Source organism: Branchiostoma lanceolatum, chromosome 13, assembly GCF_035083965.1.
Source record: "Branchiostoma lanceolatum isolate klBraLanc5 chromosome 13, klBraLanc5.hap2, whole genome shotgun sequence".
NCBI classification, from domain to species: domain Eukaryota; kingdom Metazoa; phylum Chordata; class Leptocardii; order Amphioxiformes; family Branchiostomatidae; genus Branchiostoma; species Branchiostoma lanceolatum.
Window position 1 is genome coordinate 9,259,460 of NC_089734.1, and position 24,602 is coordinate 9,284,061.

At 40.2% G+C, this 24,602-nt stretch overlaps 1 protein-coding gene across 5 annotated transcripts; it reads left to right on the plus strand.

Moving 5' to 3' along the window:
- Nucleotides 1–305: 305 nt before the first annotated feature.
- LOC136447955 (microtubule-associated protein futsch-like) lies at nucleotides 306–20,101 on the plus strand. 5 transcript variants are annotated; one of them, XM_066447103.1, is made up of 14 exons: nucleotides 306–694; nucleotides 2,503–2,657; nucleotides 3,107–3,255; nucleotides 4,005–4,074; nucleotides 4,502–4,543; nucleotides 4,963–5,029; nucleotides 6,277–6,375; nucleotides 7,310–7,355; nucleotides 7,983–8,204; nucleotides 9,784–9,916; nucleotides 11,393–11,544; nucleotides 12,326–12,721; nucleotides 14,598–18,052; nucleotides 18,095–20,101. In XM_066447103.1, exons 1-14 carry the CDS (start codon nucleotides 652–654, stop codon nucleotides 18,772–18,774), a joined length of 5,709 nt encoding a protein of 1,902 aa, XP_066303200.1. In that variant the 5' UTR covers nucleotides 306–651; the 3' UTR covers nucleotides 18,775–20,101. The 5 variants fall into 5 exon arrangements, with proteins under 5 accessions (XP_066303200.1, XP_066303199.1, XP_066303201.1 ...); XM_066447102.1 differs by having other exon boundaries at nucleotides 14,598–17,862; nucleotides 17,905–20,101; XM_066447104.1 differs by having other exon boundaries at nucleotides 14,598–17,862; nucleotides 17,926–20,101.
- The last annotated feature ends 4,501 nt before the right edge of the window (nucleotides 20,102–24,602 follow it).

Genomic DNA, 24,602 nt, shown 5'->3' on the forward strand with positions numbered 1-24,602 from the left:
AGTTGGGGCTGACAGTGGGTTTTAATTTGTGTTTCCTGTACCATTAGAAAAAAATCAATCTCAAGACAGTTTCAAGACCTTTCAAATTATCTTTTTTTATGCACCATTGCTAGAAAGATCAAGAGCTGAGTGACCTTAAAAATGTTAAATCTACTGTTTCTTTTTAAGATGAAATTGACACGCCCCTTTTGCATGAGGATTATGACCAATGGTGCACTACACTAATTTCCCAACAGGCGGCGCTATTTTCCCGCCACAGATCAAAGGTCTCGCGAATCACGAGACGTTTTTCAGCTATATTTGGCGCAATGCATTGTGGTAAGTGGCGGCAAAGATTTTTCAAGATGGCTGCGGTGGGACGATCAGAACGTAAATTTCTTCTGTTTTATTCAGTTTCATACGCCATAGAGGTCTTCTTCGTCAGTTTTTAGCAGGAGGAAGCATGTAGAACATTGTTTGTCGTCATTTCATGCGGAGAACTCTTACGGGCATTGCCTAGATCGCTGGATCAACGCAGAATTAAAAGCCAAGTTTGAATTTTTAAACCGTCTGCAAGTGAGGGGGCAGGGTCTAAACTTGTTGGAGTCGTTGTTGTCTGCTCCCGTTGGAAATCATTTCTCCGTGCAAGTGTGATTTCGTCTAACCACGAGGATGAGGAGTAGACAAACTGCAAAACAAGCTGCGGCAGATGACGGTAAGACAACTCGTGTTTGTGATCTATTGATTGTTCTTCCTAGCCACGTTAGGTGCAGACGCCATGATGTTTGTTGTTGATAGTAGATCCGCTATGTATGTTGCCACAAAACAAATATAAAGTAGGTCAGAAAATGCCTGTTGTATATGATTATATATATCAGTATTTTGGAGTATCGGATGTATTCCTTCCATGATGGTAGTTTGCAATATATTTTTTAAGAAGAGAAATCATACATGCATCCAAGTTTGCGTAGTACTTCAAATGTAGTAGACCTACTCTAGCTACACAAATCACACCTACTTGATACATTTTGTAGTACAGAACAAATTATGTTGCAAACGTGTGTGCACTTAAAGATGAATACAACTTACTAAAAGAAACATAGATTTATGAGCTCTATGTTGTCTGTTTAACTTTGAAAGTTTGAGAATAAGGTCATTATTTTGACCAGGTGAACTCAGAAGATATGATTTATGACCAATTAACAATTACAATTTGGACAGTGAAACAGGTCACTGGTTTCAGATCCTTTTCTTTATTTTACAAGTTTTGTGATAGCAGAAACCTGTCTTGTGAGAAGAAAGTTTTTGTGAAAAAGAAATGAATGTGAATGAGACCTATTTGTATTTGAACATGTTCATGGTCCCTTGAGACAAAGGTAGTTTTTATGCTGGTATTCTTCAAATTTGCATGTGAAAAGTAAAAGTTACTATCGTCAAGCATCAAGTTATCACCCCAAAAGAATGACAATGGACTGCTGGTAGGTTCTAAATCAGCCGTTTTACCCACGGTAGCTTATTTAAATGCCCTCGGCCTGCACACTCCCCCAAAGTTAACTTTTTTTACAGGGAAGTTTAAACCTTTGTTTTGTACCAAGGAGGTTAAATATAGATACTAGTATCTAACCTCCTTGTTGTTACCAAGTATTTCTTCTGAGGTTAGATTATGATGTTTTTGAATTATGAAAAAGGAGTTTTACATAGACTTTAAAAGGACAACCTCATAGATAACCAGTGCCAAAGTCCCCTCAGCATTGATCTTAGTTGCCTATCCTTACTAACAAAGCTATCACATACAACACTCTCATACAAACAAAAAGTTTGTAAAGTTGTAATGATCATGTGCGAGCACTGTTTGTATAAGTCCAATAGATGATGTACTTTCATGGGAACATTCTGAATATCTGATAACAAACATGTACTGTAAATGTATTTAAGTTTTCTGTAGTTTATTGTATCCATGTATCTCCACGTACCTGTTTGTCTGCAATTAGCATTTGGGCATGAGCTTGCAATAAACTGATTATTGTTTGCGGTTTTCGCAGTAACCTCTTCACTGCAAACTTAGAACCACCACGAAAATTATTAACCGTCTTCTGCCCGCTTACTACATTGTACCTTTTTCAACTGCAAAACTCCATTTTCTCCCTACCATGAAATTAAATCACTGTTAGCTTGGGATATGTAGTCTTCGGATCATTAACATACCAGCCTTAACCTTTTTGAAAAACATTAGGTTTATAATTACAGATTAAGATAACACAGAAAGCTAAAATTTGAGTGTAGTCTTTTGTTTGTCAGCCTGTTCATAACTAGTTGTTAATTCAAGCAAATTTCAGTCGTCTCAAGTCAGATTGTCCATTTAGCCTGTCAGTTTCTAGACGTCTACTCCATGGTTCTTTGGATGACTGTCTTTGCTCCTTGTATAATAAAATACACAAAGCCAGTCATCCAAACAATCTTGGAGTAGGAAGTATAGTATCTCTAGCATGCTGGATGACATTGTGATGTCTGTATTCCATGTAGGAGAGAGCAGAGGTAGGAGGAAACTGGACTTTGCTGCCAGCTCCAGTTCCAAGACTGCCCAGCCTCTGGCAGGAAAGGTGTTCTTCCTGGACCTGCGTGGTTATGGGGCTCTCAACATTAAAAAACTGGAGACCAACATTGTGCTGTTAGGAGGGGTAAGTTTCCATTATCTTTAGGATCTTTTTATTGTGTAATCTTTAGCTTGTGCCTCCTTTTTGCTGGTAAAAGAAGTCCAGTGCTTTGGATTTCCCACTGCCAGCATACAAAATGAAAATTTGTTCTTTAACTTATTAATTTAGATACTCATCTATATACAGGTTACACTTGTTCAGACTCATTCTCAGCCAGTGATGAAAGATAGTGGATACCGTCTGAAATATCTAATCCTTTACTTTAGATAATTTATCCAATTGCTTGATTAATTTTGTATTACTATTTTTTACCATCATTCACACTTCAGCTTGTTGATAAGCTTAAGCTAAAGGTAGTGGTCTGCCATTGAAGAAGAATTTTGCTTTGCCTCAACAGTGAGGGAATAAAAGAGAAAATTTCCATCATTTGATTTTTTAAAGAATGAGCCATATATTTCCTTCTTTTTTCCCAGAGTGTGGTGAACTTTTTTGACAAAGACGTGGGGGTGACCCATGTGATCAGTAACCAGGACGGAGCTAAGAAGGACACGCCCTTGGGTGCCGCGGACAGCCCAGCGGCCTCCACTCCCAGTCCATTCAGCGCTGCTACATCTGTCAGGAGGTATCAGGAAACATAGTCGCTTACATCATTCTAAGCTACTTTTTGCTTCCGGGTAGCTTTTTAAAAAGAAACTTCAGACATGTACTTCGTTGAAGCCACCTTCATATCCAAACTATACAGTGAAACCTGTATAAGCTACCACCTACATAATTGACCACCTGACCAATTGGACTGCTGTTAAGTGATCTCTAAATTTTCCCATTCACACAAGGATTAAGAATCCAGTCTATACGTAGTCCATGTAGTCAAATCTATCTTCAACACCAACTCAAGGGACTGAGGATAAATGGTTGCTGAGGACATGGTGGGTTAAACTATGTAAAAGTGGACAGGGCTGTTTTAACATGGTTGCCTGCGCTAGGTAGTTGCTTACGCCAGGTGGTTGCCTTACCAGGCTTGACTGCATTTTATTACTTACCTGAGTGGTCGTCTTTTGCAGGCTTGACTGTAGTTCATTCATTTTCCATGCGTTGAATCATCATTAGAAGATGTGTCATCATGTCAAACAGCTTTTTATGAGTTCCATGGGACAGAATGAGAAGGACAATGAGATGGGACTAATCAGAAAAACCAAGAATAAGGAGGAGGATGCAAAACTTATAGTTTAGTAGTCAACGGTTACGGAAGAAATTGAAAACTTGCTGATCTGAAAAACACATAGACGTTGCCAGAATTATACCTTATGATTTTATACCATTCCTAATTTATATGATCTAACTTCCATGTTTGACCATGTACCATTTGTGCAGATCGTCTCGAGGTAACCTGCAGTCCCCTGCTGTAGACTCTCCCAGTAACCCAGGATCCAGCAGTGCAGTGGTAGGTCTTTAGATTAATGTTTTTTTACCCCCCCCCCCCCCAAATAAAATCATTCAACACCACACAAAGTGTACTTCGCATTATGCATCAGCTTCAATTGGAAAATTTACAGCAAAGAACAGAAATACATATATTTCAAGACCTGTTGATACCACCAAAGCCTAATACTGTAAACTTATATACTATTAACTGTGTTCTGGTCAATGCAATAGACTGTCTTCCCCCAGGACTCTTAATGTATAAAGCCCTAACCATGCGTTTTAAAGCATTATTGCAAGGTGTGGTTTGTTTGAGACAGCATGAGAAAATAAGTATAATTAGTGAGATAACATAGTGTGCGTCTTTTCTTTGTACCTTTTTAATAATTGATATCCAGTACTTTTTATAGCCCGTCTGATAATGAACATACCACTCTTTTGTGTTCCAGTCTCGAGGCAAGGCCATTGCTAGAAAAGCTATGGACACACAGGTACATACTAGTATTACTATCATACTGAATATGATATCTGGTAGAAACGTGAAAATTGTGCCTTTGATAGACAAAAGGAAATATTGACTGACGTCCTGTGGCTTCTAAATTTTTGTAGGCAAAAGTGACTAGTAAATATTGCAACATTTGTCAAGCACCATTGCCTGAAATTTTTGTACCTTTTGTTATGCATGTCTGAAGATGTAGTGACTTCTGTTGCTCGTAAAAATTCGCTTATTGTTAGTGCTAATTTGTTACTTCACAAATCTCTAGTGAACAAATAGGTAACTTGCTATGATAGGAAGGTTATCTATTTATTCTTCATGATATTATATATATTTCTTATGTATAAAATTTGTATGATAATACTATATTAATATATCTGTGCAATAATAAGATATTTATTTTTATTTTTTCAGAAACAGGGAAGCAGCAATGTGCTGTCTATTGCCAAACAACTGAAACTCAAGGTTAAACATATAGATGGTAAGTACTATTATGTTGTTGTTTCTATAAAAAAAAGGTAGTCTCGTAGCCTTTTTGAGGCCTTTAAGGCAGCGTGTTGTTATCCACTGTGTCTGGTGCACGGTATTGAAATGTGGAGCCCGTCACCACCTTTTATTTACCTCCCAACCAAAGTCAGGTACCCATTTTTATACCTTGGTCAAGTGAGGAAAGTCATATTAAGTGCCTTTCCCAAGGGCACAGCATTGGTGGCATGTCAGCTCGAACCCAGGGGATTTGAACCCAGGACCTCTGGGCTCTGGGCCAAACACCTAACCGTTACACCAACACAATGCCACATTATACAAGTAGTTGTGAATAAACAAGACTTCCTGGGAACTGTTTCATAACAATAACAACAGTGCTGCAGGTGTGGCTTTGCATAATGCATGTTATTTTTCATCAGCCTATTTAGACATCATTCACATTTCTGTAAGGCAATTGCACATTTTTCAAAGCAGTCTTTGTAAAGCTTAATATGTTTTCATTATGTGTAATATTGGTTCATTGAACTTATGATTAGAATAAAAATTAGAATATACATTGCGAATGTTTTATTGGTATTGTGTCAATAAAACACTTCTTTAGGTAGGAAATGTATCTGTATCTATTTTTATTTTTGAGTTTCTAAAATACGATCACTTGTTCCTCAGGCAAAAGTCTTCTTGAGGACCAAAATTAAAAAATCCAGCAATAACATTTCCCCCTACTTTGCCCCTAGCGGGGTTATTTGGGGGTAGCCGAAGTTGAAGTTGAAGAGTGTAATATGTTTAAAATCTCACAAACTAATGAACACATTTCAGTCAATCTATGATGTAAGTGGACTCCAGGTAGAATAGTGTTTCTCCATGTACCACTGATGAAGATCTTTATAAAACAAACAAACAAACAAACAAACAAACGAACACAGACTGATGCAGGTATTATCTTATCAGCAACCGTTCTAACTGTATGTTTATGAAGGTCAGACATCCAGGTAAACTGTATTTGAAAGACAATTTAGACTCTACAACTGGATAAAATTAGGAGATTTACTTTAGCATCACTAGAATAAACTGGCAAGAACGAATCAATACTAGTACATCTACCTGGAAAAAAACGGTTGAACATGTCAAAGTCTCCAACTCTTAAGGATCTTAATTTTATGCAAATGTCACTCAAATGCAAATTGTCTTCATGAAATAAATCATATATTCTAATATAGTTCTGTTTTTTTTTTATTGTTTCAGTGGCAGCTCAGTGGATAGAAGAACAGGCAGTGAAACTGAAGAAGGCTGGAATGAAGGGACCACAGAAGCCGACACAGCCTTCAGGAAATACCTCTAAAGGTATTTATATTATATGAGATATATATATAAACGATATGTCGTACGATTTTTGTAGCCCCCACGGTAGCTTTTATCTACAGATGAGGTTGACAAAATCATAAATTTTGTGATTTTAATTTTCCTTCATACTGCCGACATTTTTGAAAACTTCACTCATCAGTATCCTGTAGCAATCACAGAAAACCGTACACATAGTAGAGCCTGCTTCGAAGGCTTAAATTCCCCAAGTGTCAGATCCAGTATTACACATAGGTGATGCATACAGTTACATGGGTATATACACGTGGGAAAATAATTAGATTAGACCTCAGACCCTCTGTGGTCACTTTGCCAAGAGGGAAGTTTGCTAGTTATGTCTCCCAGAAAGATGAAGCCTGTCCCCACCAAGCTGGACTGCTGGAACAGAACAATAGCTCTCTTTCTCAGGACACCAAGCAGATGAAGATATCTTGAAAAATCGTGCAATACTCAAAAAAGAACAATGCACAACACTTCAGGTGATAGCTTATTTTATCTGCAATTATCGTGACCCAAACATATGATGACTTATGACGTTTGCGACCAGGGCCTAACTGACCTTTTTTAGTTTTTAGAAATGTAGTTGCTTTTGCAGCATCAATCTCTTTGCAAGGAAAACATATGGTTGAGAATAACTAACTTACTAAGTGATGACAATAGAGCTCACAGGAAATTTTGATGGGGAAAATAATTATTAATGATGTTTACCATTTAGGGAATAAAAGGTTGGCAGATTGTAGTAATCACTGAAAAAAGATCTGTAGTATTATATATCGGAATTTCTCACACAATGTTTACATGGCTTTGTTTGTGTAGAACTAGAAGTGCTTGTAATGTACATATCCATATCTGTAACAGCAACAACTTTGCACCGGAAACTTTGTGACGTGTTTTTATAATTATGTTATTCCTACAGCACGAAAACTGAAGCCACCATTTGTAAAGTTTGAAGACAGCAGTCAGTAAGTAGTTTGATTATTTATGAACTCTATTACATCACAGTTCATTTTGTGAATCCCCAATCCTACAGATATCTGCATATGAAATAATGATGTTAATCTGCGGTAAACAAATTGATTGCAACATGTTTTGAAATATTGTGCTCAGTAACACTATACCTGTAGCAGTATATTATCATAACATCACATATATCAACATCTACTTTGTAATAGATAGGTTGAAAACATATCTAAAAACAAACGTTAATGCTTTTCCTTCCAAACTTAGTTTGATATGCAGAGGTAATTTCTGTTCATTTGCCATAACATAGAGCTCTGGCTGCAAATTTTGCAATTTCAACCCCTAGATAAAATGGGAAGAAAAAGTCTAAATCTTAGGGTGTTGCTCTCAGGCCCAGAATTCCTTACTATAGATGTGCCTGAATGACATTTGTGACTCCAGCATATCTATTTTATTTTCTGAATCCGTCAAAAACTATACAAATTTGTCCTGAGTATCTAGAAGAAAAACGCTGTCTTGACAGACTTGTACATGCTTATTAATACACACAGTGTTGCACATTTCTCAGACAGCTAGGATTCTACTATGTGCTATATTACATATCAAGAATGTTCTATTTTGTTTAACAGTCAGTACAGGCCAGTGTATGAAGAGTTGCCGAAGTTCCCCAGAGTCAACGTGGACACGCCCAGCGGCACCTGTCCGTTCGACGGAGGGGCGTACCAAGATGTCCCTGTGGCGGAGAGAAGCAAGGAAGAAGCGAGCCAAGCAGAGGAGGGGGAAGGAGGAACAGGAAAGAAGAGCGATCAAAGGAAAGAGGAAAGCGCGTCAAAACCTTCACCGAGAAAGAAGTAAGAAGCTGTTTATTGTATAATTTTACAAAATCTATCCAGATGCTGTAATTGCATTATTTTTGCTTTCGTTTTGTATTGTGTATATTGTTACCTGGACGTCTGACCTTTATTGCTGTATTCATTGTACTGTACATCTTGAAACATTTGCGGTAGTTTTATTTTCACAGTGACAATGTGAAAACATGTTTTTATTACTACTGTACTACCAAATTGTTTCAACTGCAAATTTAAAACACATAGATAGCCACCATTTCCAACCTACTGTGAAATGAGACCACAGCGAAAGTAAATGCAATTACAGTATATGTCAGTCGTTTCATGTTGGCCGTTCTAATTTGATTCGTTGGTTCCCAGCTTTAGAAAACAATGCTGAACTGGGAAAATAACTCAAAAACATGTCTGTGGGGGGAAGTTTGTATATTGGTGCACTCAGTTTCAGGTTTTGAATATTGTCAGAGTTAATAAGTCTTCCTCCCAGACCTCTGTTTTCATGTTACATGTTAGCCTCATCCAGTTCAAGACTGTTGTAGATTGGGCGTGTGCCTTATGTTTCAGTAATGGTGTTTTATGTTTGACGTCATTACAGACAACCAATCATTATGCACATGAATAGCTAGTCCTTGTTATTTTTTGTCTGTGCCCTTGTCCCCACTAAGGAAGCCATTTGGCAGGTTAGGAAGTGATACATAAGTTTTTGAATGGGACTTCTTGTTTTTAAGAATTCCTTAGATGTGAACTATAATATCATCCAAATGTTTCATAGTATATTTGTATTGTGGTAATGTTGTATTGTGGTGATGATGATGGCTCATTGTGGAGGATTAGTGGGAAGTGGCTGAACAGTCCTATCCTAGAGTGTAAGGTAATGCTATTGTAATGTTTTTACGGACCACTGGAAGAGTGTCTTGCTGAAGGCAAGCTTAAAGTGCAATGAACTCCAGCTTAACCATAGGCGTGCAAAGTAATTACTGTGGCTACGCAAGCTCTGACCTCCGAAGCAAAAGTTGTTGGACAGGATCATCAGGGCTTGAAATGCTGGGTGCATAAAGACTTCTGTGCACCCAGAATTGGAGCTGTGCTTCTAAATGTTGACTGACCAGTACACCTAGTTATATTTGTGTAGGGTTACATATGTAAAATGATATTGTACGCTGGTGTACAGCATATTCTTGACAATCATGTGTCAGAAAAAATAATGACATTTTTGATGTAGTACTTGTTTAAGCAGCAGTAAGGTGTGTTGTTACTTGTAATAAGACTAGTTAGTTTCGCTGACATTCTAATTTGTTTTATTTTTGCACCCAGTTTTTTTCTTTGCACCTAAATTCAAACATGAATTTTGAGCCCAGGAAATTCATTTTTAACGTCTTATGTGGATCATTCACACTTTAAGAAACATCAAGCAAAAGTATTCTATAGGTTGTTTTTTAAGTTTTGATTTGAGTGTAAGCCAAATTTCAAATCCTTCATGTGCCGCTTTTGTGCGTTTTGTCTGTATTAATATCTTTAGCAGTTGGTGTGGTATATGGTGTGGTGTCAATGTTGTTTAACTTTTGTAACCCTTCCATCCCCTTAGGGTACAACACAAGGCCACCCTAGCCAAGCGGGCAACAACAAGCCAGTCTCGAAGCAAGGCCAGCGCTCTGAAGGCCAAGAAGAATGCCGGCTACTGCGAATGCTGTATGCTCAAATACAATGATCTGCAACAGGTTTGTATGATGTTTTTTTTTTTTTACATTGATTCCAATATCAGATAACAACAATCGCTGCCATTTTGTAAGTATTTTTGCCCAGAATGCACCGCGCAACATTGACACACCTGGTGGGACAAGTTCTTGATTACGCACGGGTCACCAGCTATGTTGATTACTGTGTTAAGCATTTCTAGAAGTATGTAATTTCTCCTTACCAAGTTTATGTCAGAAAGTTACATCTGAGAAAAAGTTAGCATAAGAGTTGTGTAAGTGTAATGAAGTTCTGGAGATAATTCTTCACTGCATCTCAAGCTGAAAAACCACTACTAGTGCAGAAGGTGGGTAACATCATAGCATCTACCCTCAGATGGCCTGATAGGATTATAAACAGATAATCTTCTATTGGAAGGCAAGCAACTGGGAAAATTCCTGCCGTTTTCATAGTACAATGCCATCTTGTTTCTTTGCATGTAACTTGTTGCAGTTGTGCATGTTGTAAAAGACGGTGAAGTAGAAAGATTTGTGAGATAATCTCATGATCAGTAGGAATGTCATGTACCTAGGTGTGTGTTAATTTTCCACTACATGTACATGTGCGATCTTTCTTTCAAGCCAGGGGCTAGTTAGGAGGAAGTGTCCCAAAGTTTTAGCACAACACGTTTTTTATGAAGGTAATTCAATAGCTTAAGAAGAATCACAGTAACGTATAGACTTCAGTTTTGCTGTATAGACTAGTGCAATGGCCTTTGGGGGGGTTCGTGTGGTCATGTACACCACATATGCCATTTTTGATTCAGACCTGGGGCTACTGTATTTTTCTTAAGATATTTGCGGTAGTTTTATTTTCTCGCTTTTCCCGGTGACCTCTTCACCATGAAATCATGACACGGTGAATGTGCATTTCCCATGTATTACTATAATGTTTGTAATACAGAATTGTTTCAACTTCAAACTAAACGAAAAAATCCTTTCCCTTCTACCGCAGAATTTAGTCCCCATGAAAATAAATGAATTTATTTCCTCAAGTAGTTAAGTTTACGTTTAAGGCAACCAAAGCAATATTGGGGCCAAAAATATGGAAATTAAAAAGATGCTGAAATCTTAATGGTAAGTGACATTTACTAATACTATTTTGCACATTTGAGCATTTTAAAACCGTGCAAAAATGTTCCGTACAATGATTCCCTTAGTTATCTGAGCCTACAAAAACCCCGGCGACGATTTTCAGTGAGTTCTCACATCACAACGCTGCCATATTTTTGCATGATGGATGTCGCTATACATTGTGAAAGTATTGTTTGAACTAATCATGTATAGAAATAACTAAATAAATTGACTTTCAAAATGCGATTTTCAGGCCCTAATATTGCACGGGTTTCCTTTAAGAAGACTGGCTGTTTTGTACATACCTTAGTGCCCCTGGGAATCTGAACAGGAATTTTGACAGCATGCCAAAATCAACGATAAACAACGATACTGTTTGTTTCACAGCACGTCAAGGGAGACCAGCACAGAGCCTTCGTGAAGCGACAGGAGAACTACATCTCGCTGGACAGGCGGATTCGCAAGGGTCCCGTGCTCGACCGCTTTCTCAAGGACGTGATGAAGTACCACCCAATTGATAAGACCAGGGCTCTTCAAAGGTGATTACTGTACTTGATGTCTAAGACATACATGCAATAATGAACACGTGAAAAAATCACCATCTGGTCTACGAATTGTGAATAAATGTGTGTTGTGTATGTATTCATTAATGCCTGGTTCTATATCTGTCATTTAAAAGGCCATAAAGAAAAGTACTGTAATATCATTGAGAATTTTCATATTTTTCTGGAGTTCTTTTGTTTATTTTGGCCATTCATGAAGATTTAGTGCCACTTGTTACTGTCATTGTTAGTTGTAAGCCAGAAGGGGTCCTTTTGATGACTTTTCGATATAAATCATTGATTCTCATTCAGAATTTGGATACTTTTTCTGTTCACAAGTAGAAAAGATGCAAAAATCAACACAATGTGAAGAAGAAGAAGTTCCTTTGAAAATGTAGCTATTGGCAACAATCTCTGTTTGTAAGGAGGATGACAGATTTATAGCTTTCTGCTGTTTCGTAAACATTGCAGCCCTGGCTGGCCTGAGGACAGTAAAGCCAAGTGTTCTGTCTGACAATTACGATGTTTTTTCAGTTCTTTTTGTTGATTTTGGCCATTCATTTCATACCACTTGTATTATCATTTTGTAATCCACAGTGGCGACACGAGATCCTTTTTTGATGACATTAAAGATTGATTGTTACTTTTTCTGTTTCACAATAATGCAAATCAACACAATATCAACAAGAAAAAATTCCTTTGCAAATGTAGCTATCGACCACAATCTCTGTTGGCAAGGTGAAGGACATAACTTCCTACTGTTTCGTAAACATTGCAGCCCTGGCTGGCCCGAGGACACCGAAGATTCAGGAGACCAACAGGAACCAAAGGAGCAGGACGACAGAAGTGATGATGTCATCCTCATCAGCGATCCTATCCCCGCGCCCGTTGTCACGGTGCCCAGGTGGCCGACGCCCGCCATGCGCAAAATGGGGATGACGGATCCATCAGTCATATCGTCCCTTAAGTCGTTGTCCCAACAGAGCAGACAAACGAAACAAGACTGTGGGGAGGGCCCCTCCTCTGCTGCTAGTAGTCTCCGCAATCTGAGCGACGATGAAGAAGAGGAAGAAGAAAGTAGGAGAAGAAAGCAGAGGAAGAAGATGGCGAAGGTTACGACTCCGCAGAAGGTGTTCGGCAGTTCGCCTGAGAAAAGATTCCCCGCACTTGACAGGTTCGGTTCAAGTTCTCGTTACTGTTGTGTCAGATCAGGGCTGTCTCCAGCTTTCAATTGTTGTCCGCCCCACTCATTGTTTAGGGGCAGAGGGAGTTCATCTATTACAGGTCTTGTAAAGCATCAATCATGATTGATGGTAGGGGCGTTACAAAATAAAGGGAAAGGCAAAATTCACAGTTGGAATTTGGCATTCAATGCTGCTAATTTTCGTTGTTAAATCTGTCATTTTAAGCTTTCAAAAATATATTTTCATGTCATGAAGTTCCAATTATTTGGACGGAAGGGGTGAAAGTTTATCTGTCCCAACAAGCAAATTTCCGTCCCGGGACGGAGGGACGGGTCCTGGAGACAGCCCTGGGTCAGATCCACTTCAAGGAGTCAGTTGCCCCTTTTCAAAATTCTTTCAAAAAGTTTATTAATTTGCAGTATCGTAACATAATGTGCCATATGGGCAAAGGAGTTACCTTTTTTGCTGCTTAAATCAGTTAAAGATTTTGCAAGCTACCAATTACCATTTAAGTGGCACACATAATGTGCCATGCCATATAGATCATGGTAAATTGATTGAACTTCATGTAGATCTTTACTGAAAGGTTACGAAGTTGCAACCATCATTACTAAGCCCATGGAAGCCAGCTCACCCGAAATTAGCTCAAAATTTTTGTAAATGCCCCCAGTAATTATTTTCCTGTTCCCAACTAAAATACTAGTAACATTTCTACAAATTCCACTGGCCAGTTTTAGTGGTGTGAACACTGATCATATGATTACAGTAAGGGACTGCCAAAAATCATTACTCAGGCAACTGGATAAAATTCTGAAATAAGGAACTATTTTAAGTACATCTGTATACATGTTTCTCCTTGTTTAAAAGATTCTCTATATCCAAAGTATTTTTTGAAGCATATAGTACTTAGAATATTATTGTAGATATCGAGGGGGTTTAGAGGGCACCACATTCTTATTCACTTCAATTCACCACAAAACAAGGCTCAAACTTCACTGCCTGAGCTCTCTCAGTGGTCAAAACCTACACTGTATGTCTAGAATTCCCTCCCTCCAAGGACTACTCGTACATTCTACAACTAGTACAAAGCCGAGGATGTAATGGGGACAGGTCTGAGTTGTCGGATGGGTTCCTGTACTGATTTGATATGTCCTGAGGGCATTTGCCGCGGTGGCATTGTATATAGGTTCTCCTCCCATTCTATGCCTGGCTTTACACACAATAGATGTTTCTGTCCTAGTGAGAAGAGTCGCTGTTACAGATGAATATGTAACCCGTAACCTCGGAGTGGCCTCGCATCACACGTCGAAGTGACCACCAGGTCATGTTACGTGGTGACCTTTGAGTAAAAAAAATAGGTGTTCTTGATATAAGGGATAATACAAAAATAACACATAAATCTGAAGCATGTTAATGGTAAAAAACAATCCTGTTATGTTGTTTAGCTGGTCAAACATTATGGTATGCAGTTCATTCTCTTATGCTGTTACGTAGAAAAACCAGTATAGGAACAGCTTTGTTTAGTCTGTCTGTGTTAGAGGTTATGTTTTGACTTAATATGTCCTTGACCCAGCCTTGTCAAGTCTCTTGATAATTGTTCTTAACACATGATATGCTGTGACAAGAAGGTTTATAAATCCTCAAGCAGGGGAAACAATTTTCCGATCTAGTTGTTTTTCTGATTAATAAAAGTCGTTGAAACCATAGTTATAAGTTCTTGTTCTAGTTTGGCAAGAGTCTTTACAAACTGCCAAATTATATGCAATTTGAAATTGTACTAGTCACTATGGGCAAATCAAGAGGGAGAAAGTTAAAATGCACTGGAGAAATGTCCTTTTTAGTTACACTGTTCTCACTACATTTCAGATTGGTGGCATCAGTAGAGACCAAAATGGAGAAGAGGAAGAGCAGTGACCAGGGATCACAATGTTCCGCCTCGAAAAGACAAAGACTGGACATTTGTGAAGCATCACCAGAAAGGGGAAAGGTGACAGAGAGAGCAGGGAAATCACCAAAACCTGCTCAGGAAAGCTTGCAACGATTACTTGAAGAGGAGGAGGGCAATGAAAGACAGCAAAGGGATGAGACACTACTAGATGCTGAGCCAAACTGTGAAGGAAGCACTGTTCAGAACGAAACTTTTAAGCCGTCTAACACACTGTCATCTTTAAACGTCAGGCCAAGAAGATCCCCAAGGGAAAGGAACTTAAGTACTAATGAAGAGATATTTGAACCCTCAGGGCAAGGAGTTATGAGGAGTGCTAGAAAGACAAAGCAAAAGCAGGATGGCAATGTGTCCGGTCACAAGGAGCAGGCTACTGCCAAACAGACGGAGAAAGAAGCTCCGCAGTCTGAACTACTTGTGACGCCTGAGAAAAGGCACTCTCTTGCGGAAATTCAGGCGACTCCTATACGAGGGACAGATGAGTTGGAGAGACGGCAGAAAGAACTGGTGCGATCGCCGTCTCCCGTAATTAGCCCTGAAACAAGGCAGAGCTTACCTAAAGACAACGCTGTGTTCAGCAGTCCTATGAACACAAGCACGCCTCTTCGAACTCTGAAACAGAGGACTGAAACAGCAGAGACTCTTCCACAAGGAAGATCACCAAGAGCAACCACACAGCCAAAAATAAAACCCGTCCAGGAATCGACAAAGAGAGAGCCTGGCAGGAAAGCGTTGCGGAAAACCAAACACTTGGAAAATTCCTCTGACGGTTCCCACTCAGTGCACAAACAAGACTTGAACACTCAGGCGACACACTCTGACCAGTGCGCTGCTTTGCTCATGTCCAGCGAGCTTTCAGCAGAATTTCTCGGCTTTGACCTGACAGTGAGCGAGGCTGATCGAATCTGGCAACAGGCTTCCGGTGTGGATGCGTCTCGACGTGCCCTTTTCGAAGAGTCCAGCGACAAATCTGAAATTTTCGAGATTGACATTGGCGCCTTCCAGAGTGAAGGATCTGACTGGGACAAGCCTGTTACCGGATTCATCTCTGCCGAACTCTTAAGGAAGGTTAGTGTAGGTACAACAATCCTCTCTCCCAGGGATTCTGACAAGGAAAATCAGGAAGATGGCAGACAGAGGCTGAATTCATCAGAGGGGAAGAACTTTTATACCAAAGACCTCAGCGGGAATCTGTTGTCTGATGTGCGGTTACGCCGACTGGAACTAGAGAGGAGGTTCTCTCAGGGTAAACTGTCCCAAACGCGGAGTTTCTGTGAAATTGCAGGACTTCCACCCATGCCAGAGCCCCCTCCTGCCCCAGACAAACAAATGGCTCTACCCGAAGCAGAGAAGAGTGCCATGGAAGTGGAGCACAAATGTGATGACAAGCCTCCTTTAGACCTTCTAGATCACATCGATCAGCCCCAGGTCCAACCAGGCCCATCTAGAATCGCAACTAAAGGAAAGAGTCCAAAGAACATTCGAGAAAGAGATGAAGTTGGACTAGAAGACGTGGAGAGTGTGAATTGGAGTGACTGTGATATGGAAGAAGTACAAGACTTCCGACTTAAGGTGCGTAATCCTCAGACAAACGAACTGCACATCCTTAAGGCAGCTATACCCATACAACGTCAGGATCCTTTTTATATCATGTCGGCTCCTACCACACAGCCTGACCAGTCTGGTTACAGAGGACGCGTAGAGACTGGACCAATGAGCCCGGGGGTGAGTCCAAAGGGAAAGGTCAAATACAAACCAAGCCCTAAGAAAGTGCTTCGCTATAGGTCAAAAGAAGTGCTGCTGAAGTCCCCAGTGAAAAACGCGTACAGTCGTCCCGCCGGAGAAGTCCCTGAGTCCGCAGTACGAAGAATAATGGACGACCTTGGTTTCCAAGAGGCTACCACAGGTCTTCAGGAGGGTTATGGTTACCAGGGTACTCCCAGTCAGAATAGGAGGCTATCGGAGGTTGGACTGACGGATGTGGAGTATGGGGAACTGATTGACTCGGTCATAAACTCACCCAGATGGGGCATGGAATCCCAGATTGGTCCGCAGTTAGAAGTTTCGATGAGCTCAAACGTTGATGCATTGGACCTGTTGGATGACTGGAACACGTTGATTAGCGAGGACACAACTGAGACACCGTCCGCCAGTGATCCTGCTGTTTCTTATGACCCTACTGTATCCCATGAAGATCCCACTGGGTCCCATGGTGATCCCAGAGGATCCCAGGAAGATCCCACCGTGTCCCAGGAGGATCCCAATGTGTCCCAGGAGGATCCCAGTGTGTTCCAGGAGGATCCCGATGTGTCCCAGGAGGATCCCAATGTGTTCCAGGAGGATCCCATAGTGTCCCAGGATCACGCCACAACAGAAGATCAAAGTAGAAAAGGTTCCTCGAAACGTGACAGGTCATCTGAGGATGGTATTTGGGAAAAGTTAGAAAGGTGGGTAAGTGAAGGGAGCAGTGATGGGGTAAGCCCGCACGTAGAGAAAAGAGATGTCGGCACAAGCCCCGTACCGCTAACTGTACCAGAAATGGAGGAACTCAGAAAGCAGTCCTCCAAATCACCTAGGAGGTTGGGTAAATCAGGCAAACAGAAAAAACAAGATCCCAACAAAACTCAGGCAGATTCCAATAAGCCAACAATGAAGTTGTCACAGAAGTCATCCAAAGCCCTACCAGATAAGAACTCCAGAATTCAGATCCTGAGAGAAAAGTACATGAACAGGAAAAGACCCCCAGTACCCTCCCGCTATAACTGCGCAAAGGGACGGTACAGAAAAATCATGAAACTACCCATCAGAAGACATGCACAGTCTACTCGAAAAGAAAAACCCGTCAAGGAGAAGCCCGTCAAAAAGCCCACCAGACGGTCCCCTCGAGTCATACTGCACAGGCTGAACCTACAGACTGTCCAGACAACTGCGGCAGGGGATCTGTTAGTGCAGCCAGTAGAGAATGAGCCTGGCACAGACAGTCAGGCTGGGCAGCAGACAAATCAAGGAGCTCAGACGACAAGGAAGAGAAAGCAGAAGCCATGTCGGACCTGCAAACAGATAACAGCTGGCAAGGTTATAAAGAGTAAAAGGGGAAGGCCACGTAAAGTGGACGTAAACTTGGCAAGTACACAGAGTAACATGGCAAGTACACAGACAAACATGACAGGTCAGAAGAAGATCCAGGCTGGTCAGAAGAAGATCCAGGCTGGTCAGAAGAAGATCCAGGCTGGTCAGAAGAAGATCCAGGCTGGTCAGAAGAAGATAAAGAGGAAAAGAGGACGGCCACGTAAAGTGGATGTTAACTTGGCAAGCACACAGAGTAACATGGCAAGTATTCAGACAAACACGGCAAGTACACAGACAAATGTGGCAGGTCAGAAGAAGATCCAGGCAGGTCAGAAGAAGATCAAGGCAGGTCAGAAGAAGATCCAGGCAGGTCAGAAGAAGATCAAGGCAGGTCAGAAGAAGATCCAGGCAGGTCAGAAGAAGATAAAGAGGAAAAGAGGACGACCGCGTAAAGTGGATGTCAACATGCAAAATCTGCAAAGCGGTCCAACTCAAATGAAACCTATTCAAAGTGTTCAAAACAGTCCACACCAGGGAAAATCTGTGGGGAAGACTCTGCCTGCCATTACAGCTCAACAGCCAGAGAGTGTCTCGGAAAGAAGTAAACCTGTTCAAAGTGTGCAAAATAGTCCAAGCCAGACAAAACCAGGAAAAAGGACACCTGTTCAAAGTTTGCAAGACACTCCACACCAGGGAAAATCTATAGGGAAAAAGACACCTGTTCGAAGTGCACCAAACAGTCCACACCAGGGAAAGTCTGTAGGAAAGAGTCCGTCTGTCAGTGCAGTTCACTTGAATAGAAAAAATTTGGATATTCCTTCTAGTCCGGATGCAGTGGCTTCACCACAGGACATGACCCCTAAAAGGAAACAAATGGACTCTCCCGACAGGTGGACTTCACCCAGGAAAAAGTCAGCTCTACCGGCTTCCCCAGAACCCTCCATGGAAAAGAAGAAGGAAACACCGTCGCCTAATGTTAGAAGGGGGAGGGGTCTGAAGAAACGCATTCCAGAATGTAGGACTAAGTAAGGACTGCTAGGTTAAGTCATCAACTTTATCTCGAAAGAAGCATTACCTGCTGAAGTAAGGATCCGCTCCCTTTTCCATGGAAGTGACAGTCATGATAAAAAAATGACCCCACTCCTGAGGCATTGCCAAAAATCATTGGATAGTTAGGTGGTCTGGTACAGAAAAGCTGGTAATAGCTGTGTACTTAATGTGCTCTGTATGACATGTTGGACTGGTGAACTGCTGTTGGACTGGTGAACTTTTTGTACTAAGTACATCATATGTTGGCCTTACTAAGTCAAGTCTGAGTTGTTCCCACTGACTGTACAATGGTGCTTTTCTTGGGACTTCAGCAAAAATTATTCTTAGATGCCATTTTTACTCCAGAAATGTGTTAATGAGTTATACATTACTCTTGTTACTACTGAAATGAGTTAACTTGAAGTTATTGGATGATAAAACAATTGTGATTTTGTCTTGACACCTACATGTATGCTTTTAAACTAGTAAATGTCATACGCAATCTGTGTTACTAGTAAGATCTCAGACTTTCTCATATTTGTAATAAGCAAGAATATTCAATTTAAGATCTATGCACATTTATTCTAGGGAATACTGACTGTGGCAATGACACTTTTTGTATCAGAAAATATCTCGGTCTTTCACTTTTCTACATTTTGATACTTGTGAAAATTTGATAAAGTCAACATAAGGTCATTTGTGTGTTCCGATATTATCGTTGTGCATCGTTAGGGCATCTCTTTATAATACCTGCAATTCTTACCTCAATGTCAGACAGAATCAGTGATCTTACATGTCTGTAGATCTAACATGTCTGTAGATCTTACATGTCTGTAGATCTTACATGTCTGTAGATCTTACATTTCTGTAGACTTACATGTATGTAGATCTTACATGTATGTTGATCTTACATGTCTGTAGATCTTGTCTGTTTGTAGATCTTGCATGAAGATCTTTCATGTCTGTAGATCTTACATGTCTGTAGATCTTACATGTCTGTAGAACTAAGTGTTGGTGGATAAATGCCAGGAATACTAATTTACAGGTGCTGCCAGATCTTAGTTGCACATAAGATGAATGTACCTGCAAGAAAAGTTATTTCACTTCACTTGTGGTGTTGTATATATTTTAAAGCAAATAGGAAACTTATGTTGATGTTTTGTTGATGGATTTAGGCAAGTTCTTTGTTATGTTACGTATTCTTTAATTGTGACTGACTATAAATTTATGATGTACATACAATCATGTAAATACAACATTTCATGGTTATGTTTGGAACGTTGTACAGGACTCTGAATCACATTTGTGATAAACCTTTCTCTACCAACTAGGGTGTGTCTGTTCTTTGTGTTGTTTCGTTATTACTAGTAGAGTAAATGTTTTATATCATCATCATCATCAAATGTTTTATAAGGCCACAACAATCTAATTTGTTCTTTAAGAAAATGCTGAATTCAAACATTAAGAACATGAAAACAGTCTCAGAGGAAGGGTGAAATTCAAGTTGTCTCCCCACCCTTTCGGTTCTATTGTATCTTATCTATTTCTACCTTAGAATGGCGTAAACCAAGTGAATAGATTGGTGTGGTCCAAGTAAGTTTCTATAAACAGTTCTTAAAAACCTTCAGGAAGGTTTGTAGGCTTAACTATGGTTCTTATTTACTCGAACTACTTGGGGGTAAAAATCACGACTATTTTGGCATTAAAGGTGCATTTTACACAATTCTTAGGTCACAGTCACCAAAGCATACTGAAGTGGCCTTTTGGCACCCAATTCTTTTGCTTACAGAGTCAGGCAGCAGGGAGATCTTTAGTTTAAAAAAATCATCAACCCTGGTTACTTCAGATTGGAAGAAGGCAAATTACATGATGTAGAAGCTGGAACTATAGAACCAGGTCGTGTAGAAAGAGGGAAAGTAAAATTGATTTGTAAACAGCAAGGAGAGAATTTTGTTAGAGAAGATGTGCCAGAAATGGCGACACGAAGGCTGTATTTATTCACCTCGTCCGAGGATATTTTGGCAAGACATGTCTCAGAAAGAACTAGAGTTCCACGACCTCATACTTTCGCCAAGTGATTTGAGTGTTTCTCATCGATTATAAATCATACCAGTTGATCATCTTTTCTACCAAATGACAGAAGTTGTTCAAAGTCGTCTTGAGTTATGCTGGTCATGAGAGTCATCTGCAAACGTGTTGGACAGTACGTCAAACATACCGCGACGTAATGTGTGTATCAGATACCATAGTGAACTTAAGGTTAAAGGTCAGAAATTTCAGGTTTGTTGACGTTAAGCCCAGGTGAGTCCGCAGACGTGTGTTACCTGTGCACGTCTCAGACAGGACTTCTCGATTCCGCGGCTTTTCGGTGCAAGTTTGGAGGACCAGGTATGCAGGTATGTACCTTGTTGTTCCGGTTATGTCGATGCATCGAGAGTTATGCAATGCTAATATGCAATGTCAGTTGTTGTGGATGTCTTATTTTGTATGTTTAGAACGATTTGTGGTTGTCCGACTTTACGTTTCAATGATTTGCCGCGCCATTTTAATACCAGAACAGTTACTGGCTCGTTTCGCAAATATATCACGAGGCAAGGGAGAGGAGTTTGTTGTTCTTCTACTGTTGTTATTATTGTTCTATCATCATCATTTGGTCGTGAAGGTGTCACGTATATTTAATGTTTAATTATTGTCTAATGGCAGTAGTAAATGGTGTATGAAACTATGGTAAGGTGAGTTATAGTTCCTTTCCCCAGTTTCTGCAGTGCTGGTCGCCGAGACTGTCTGGGGTTCAAACCGACCAGAGCTGGCATCTTCCTTCTGCTGGGGGAACCGGTGCAAAAGTTCGAAGAATCACAGAGCTGGCATCTTCTTCCTGCTGCGGGGACCAGTGCAGAAGCTCATCGGAGTCCATTTCTTATGGAAACTTGAATATGAGTACTTTGGAAAACAATTCTGTAAAGAAGTACTGTAAAATCTTCATAATTTACCGGAATGATGATAGATATATTCAACTTAATGACGATCACCTGTGTTACAGAAGCTCATCAACATGATGCGTACCCAAATGGTCTATTTTGTGCCTGGCCCACCAGTGAAATATACCTCCTGTGGAAGCAGTGTATCTTAAATTGGCATGAATCATAGTGTAGGGTGACAAGTCAGACGTGTCATAACGGAAAACGTTGATAAGTAAATCATGTGCATATCTGCATATCTAAAGGCTACAGTAAGGCCCAATTTACACTTGTTCTTTGAAACTGTAGTACTACACATGGTAGTCTACTACTGTAGTAGACTACCATGTGTAGTAATACAGTTAAAAGGACAAGTGTAAATTGGGCCTAAGTCAGTGAGAGAATGATGTGTTAAATAGATAAATAAATATAGTTTGTATCTTGTGTGTATTCGGTAAACTTTTGGATGTTGAGGTGTAGAAGCGTTACAAATAACAGAATATCCAATGTTAACTGAAATAAGGTTTGTTTTTATATCTTAAGCGATAGTGTGAATGCATATAAGCACGAGAGAGTTCGTTTCAATGTACACTTTGGACGTGTTCCTTTGTCAGATTTTTGGCAGTAGCATTTATGACAGAATGGTATTCAGTAGATGTTTTTTTATTACCTTCTTTTGTTGTTTATGTCTAAAGTATTGAATAAAGAATAGTTTTCTTTGAACTGTTTCTTTGTCTTTGCTTAAATGTCTTGTTGTATCCTCACGTCAGCTACTGGGTCTCCGGAGTTTGCCTACGATCAAATTGACTGATAGATGTCCTGACCAATCTTCATAGTTTCTCTATAAGTCAATTATTACATTCGGATTAATTACACTCACCTGTGTTACAGGTGTTCATGAACATAATTTACCCATATGGCCTTTTTGGTGTCCAAACCACGAACGAAAGATACTTGCTCTTAAGGTAGTGCAACGATTTGCGGGGGTGTAGGTGGGGCTGGGGAAACCAAACACGGGTTTGTAATAACAAATTAGAATATGCATACAATATTAAACCTTGTATTGAGGGGAGGGCAAGAAGAGTCAGGGAAATTGTGGGAAAATAAACTTTTAACGACGAAATTTTACAATATTTGTGTTTTTTCAGTGTAATTCTGACATAATGCGACATCGTGTTACGTGACGTCTCGCGACACAGCCTGGCGTGGCCAGGCCGGCCTTAAGGGGCACCACGGAGGGCCCTAGTTTTTTGAGACACTAAGTTCCCAGACAGAGAACCAGTGATCTCCTAAGCCATTGGACAGCTCAGCTCAGCCGTCCAAGGCTCGCACATGCCAGCCCACAACGGGGAGGCTGTCGTTCCATGGAACGACATAACTCGAAATTATCTTGCCTGAAGCCCAGAGTAGCCCTGTAGACTTTTCATTTGTGGTCCAACAACTGAAACGTTTGAAAAGGTACGTTTGATTCCTCCCCGATATACGGGTTGATTTAGATATATATTTGGACATCTTTGAAATTAGGAATACATTTAATGTTTTTACGTATAACAATCATGCCTGCTGTTGTCTTACTCCGATATATCACTTAATCTAGAGCAGACATAGCAATTTGGGCAAATTATGATAAGTACACCTTAATGGCATGTTGGTTTTCATTCATATGGTAATGTACCTGACGATGAAAAGTCCACTTTGGATTTAGTAGCTCTTCAGAGCGTGACAATTTACAGGAAAAGGAAACTCCACTACATCTATGGCCTTCTATTGGTAGAGTGCAAAGGAAATATGTCATGCATGAGCCAATAACCACTTGTTTTGTTTCTGAAATGCCTTATATATTGTCATTCTTGATTTTGAATAGTCGTATGTTTAAAGTCAAAGTCAAAGGAGCCTCAAAAATTCAAACCCCTATGCGAGCCCTTCGTGATTTCCCCATTCCCGAAAAGAACGAAATTTGGCAATTTGACGGTCGTTTTAGCTACTTTTTGGTGACGGCCAGGAGCGGTACTGCAGATTAGGCTCCAATAGGGTATGTAGTCCCGACTTTCAAAATGTGAAAATATGGAAGCCATTAGGCTTAAAGCCAGCGAACACTTTCCCAAACAAGTCCGGGCGTATTCGCATACATCTATAATAATGTTAAAGACTTTTTAAACACTAGTTGACTTAAAAGGGTAGATTTTTAGGTGTCACGTTTGGAGCCCAAGTAACACTGGCTGTTCGTCGAAGCGCCGCCTATATATTCATATAAACACCACCTCTTGTACGCAATCCACCTTTCCTTTGACATTCTACTCAACTTCTTTAACTTTCACCCTCTTATATCTATAATGACCTGCTAATCTGGTGAAACTATGGGCCTGAGAACAGATCAAGGGCTACTGGTTTACTGAAAACACTCAAATCACCTATTTGTATTATATCAGAGGAAAACGCTTCAAACCTTAAAAGTATAAAATTCCAAGTTGTTGGGCACAATGTAAAGCGTTTTCACAGTCTGGTCATAGTAACTGTCAGTGAAGACGGTTGCTTGAGGTTGAGAAACATTTATCAACACTGGTGAAGTTGGAAATAAGAGTAACTAAGGTATGTAGAAGCTGTATAGAACTGGTCAAGTGAAAACAAGGTAGGAGCTAGCTCGTAAGTTTAAAGTAGTGACTTCAGAAATAGTGACAAAGAGCCTGTATTCAATTCCCCCGGAGGCTCCTATGAACCTTTCTACGGTAACATTACAACCTGCCTCAGAACGACGAAGCTTGAGAATTTCCAGCTAGCATGGGTCCTTTAGCTCCCAATTTGCTCGTTCTGAGACATTTTAAAACGGTTAAGGTTAACGTTGTCTGATGCTCTTACCTTTTATACCGAACG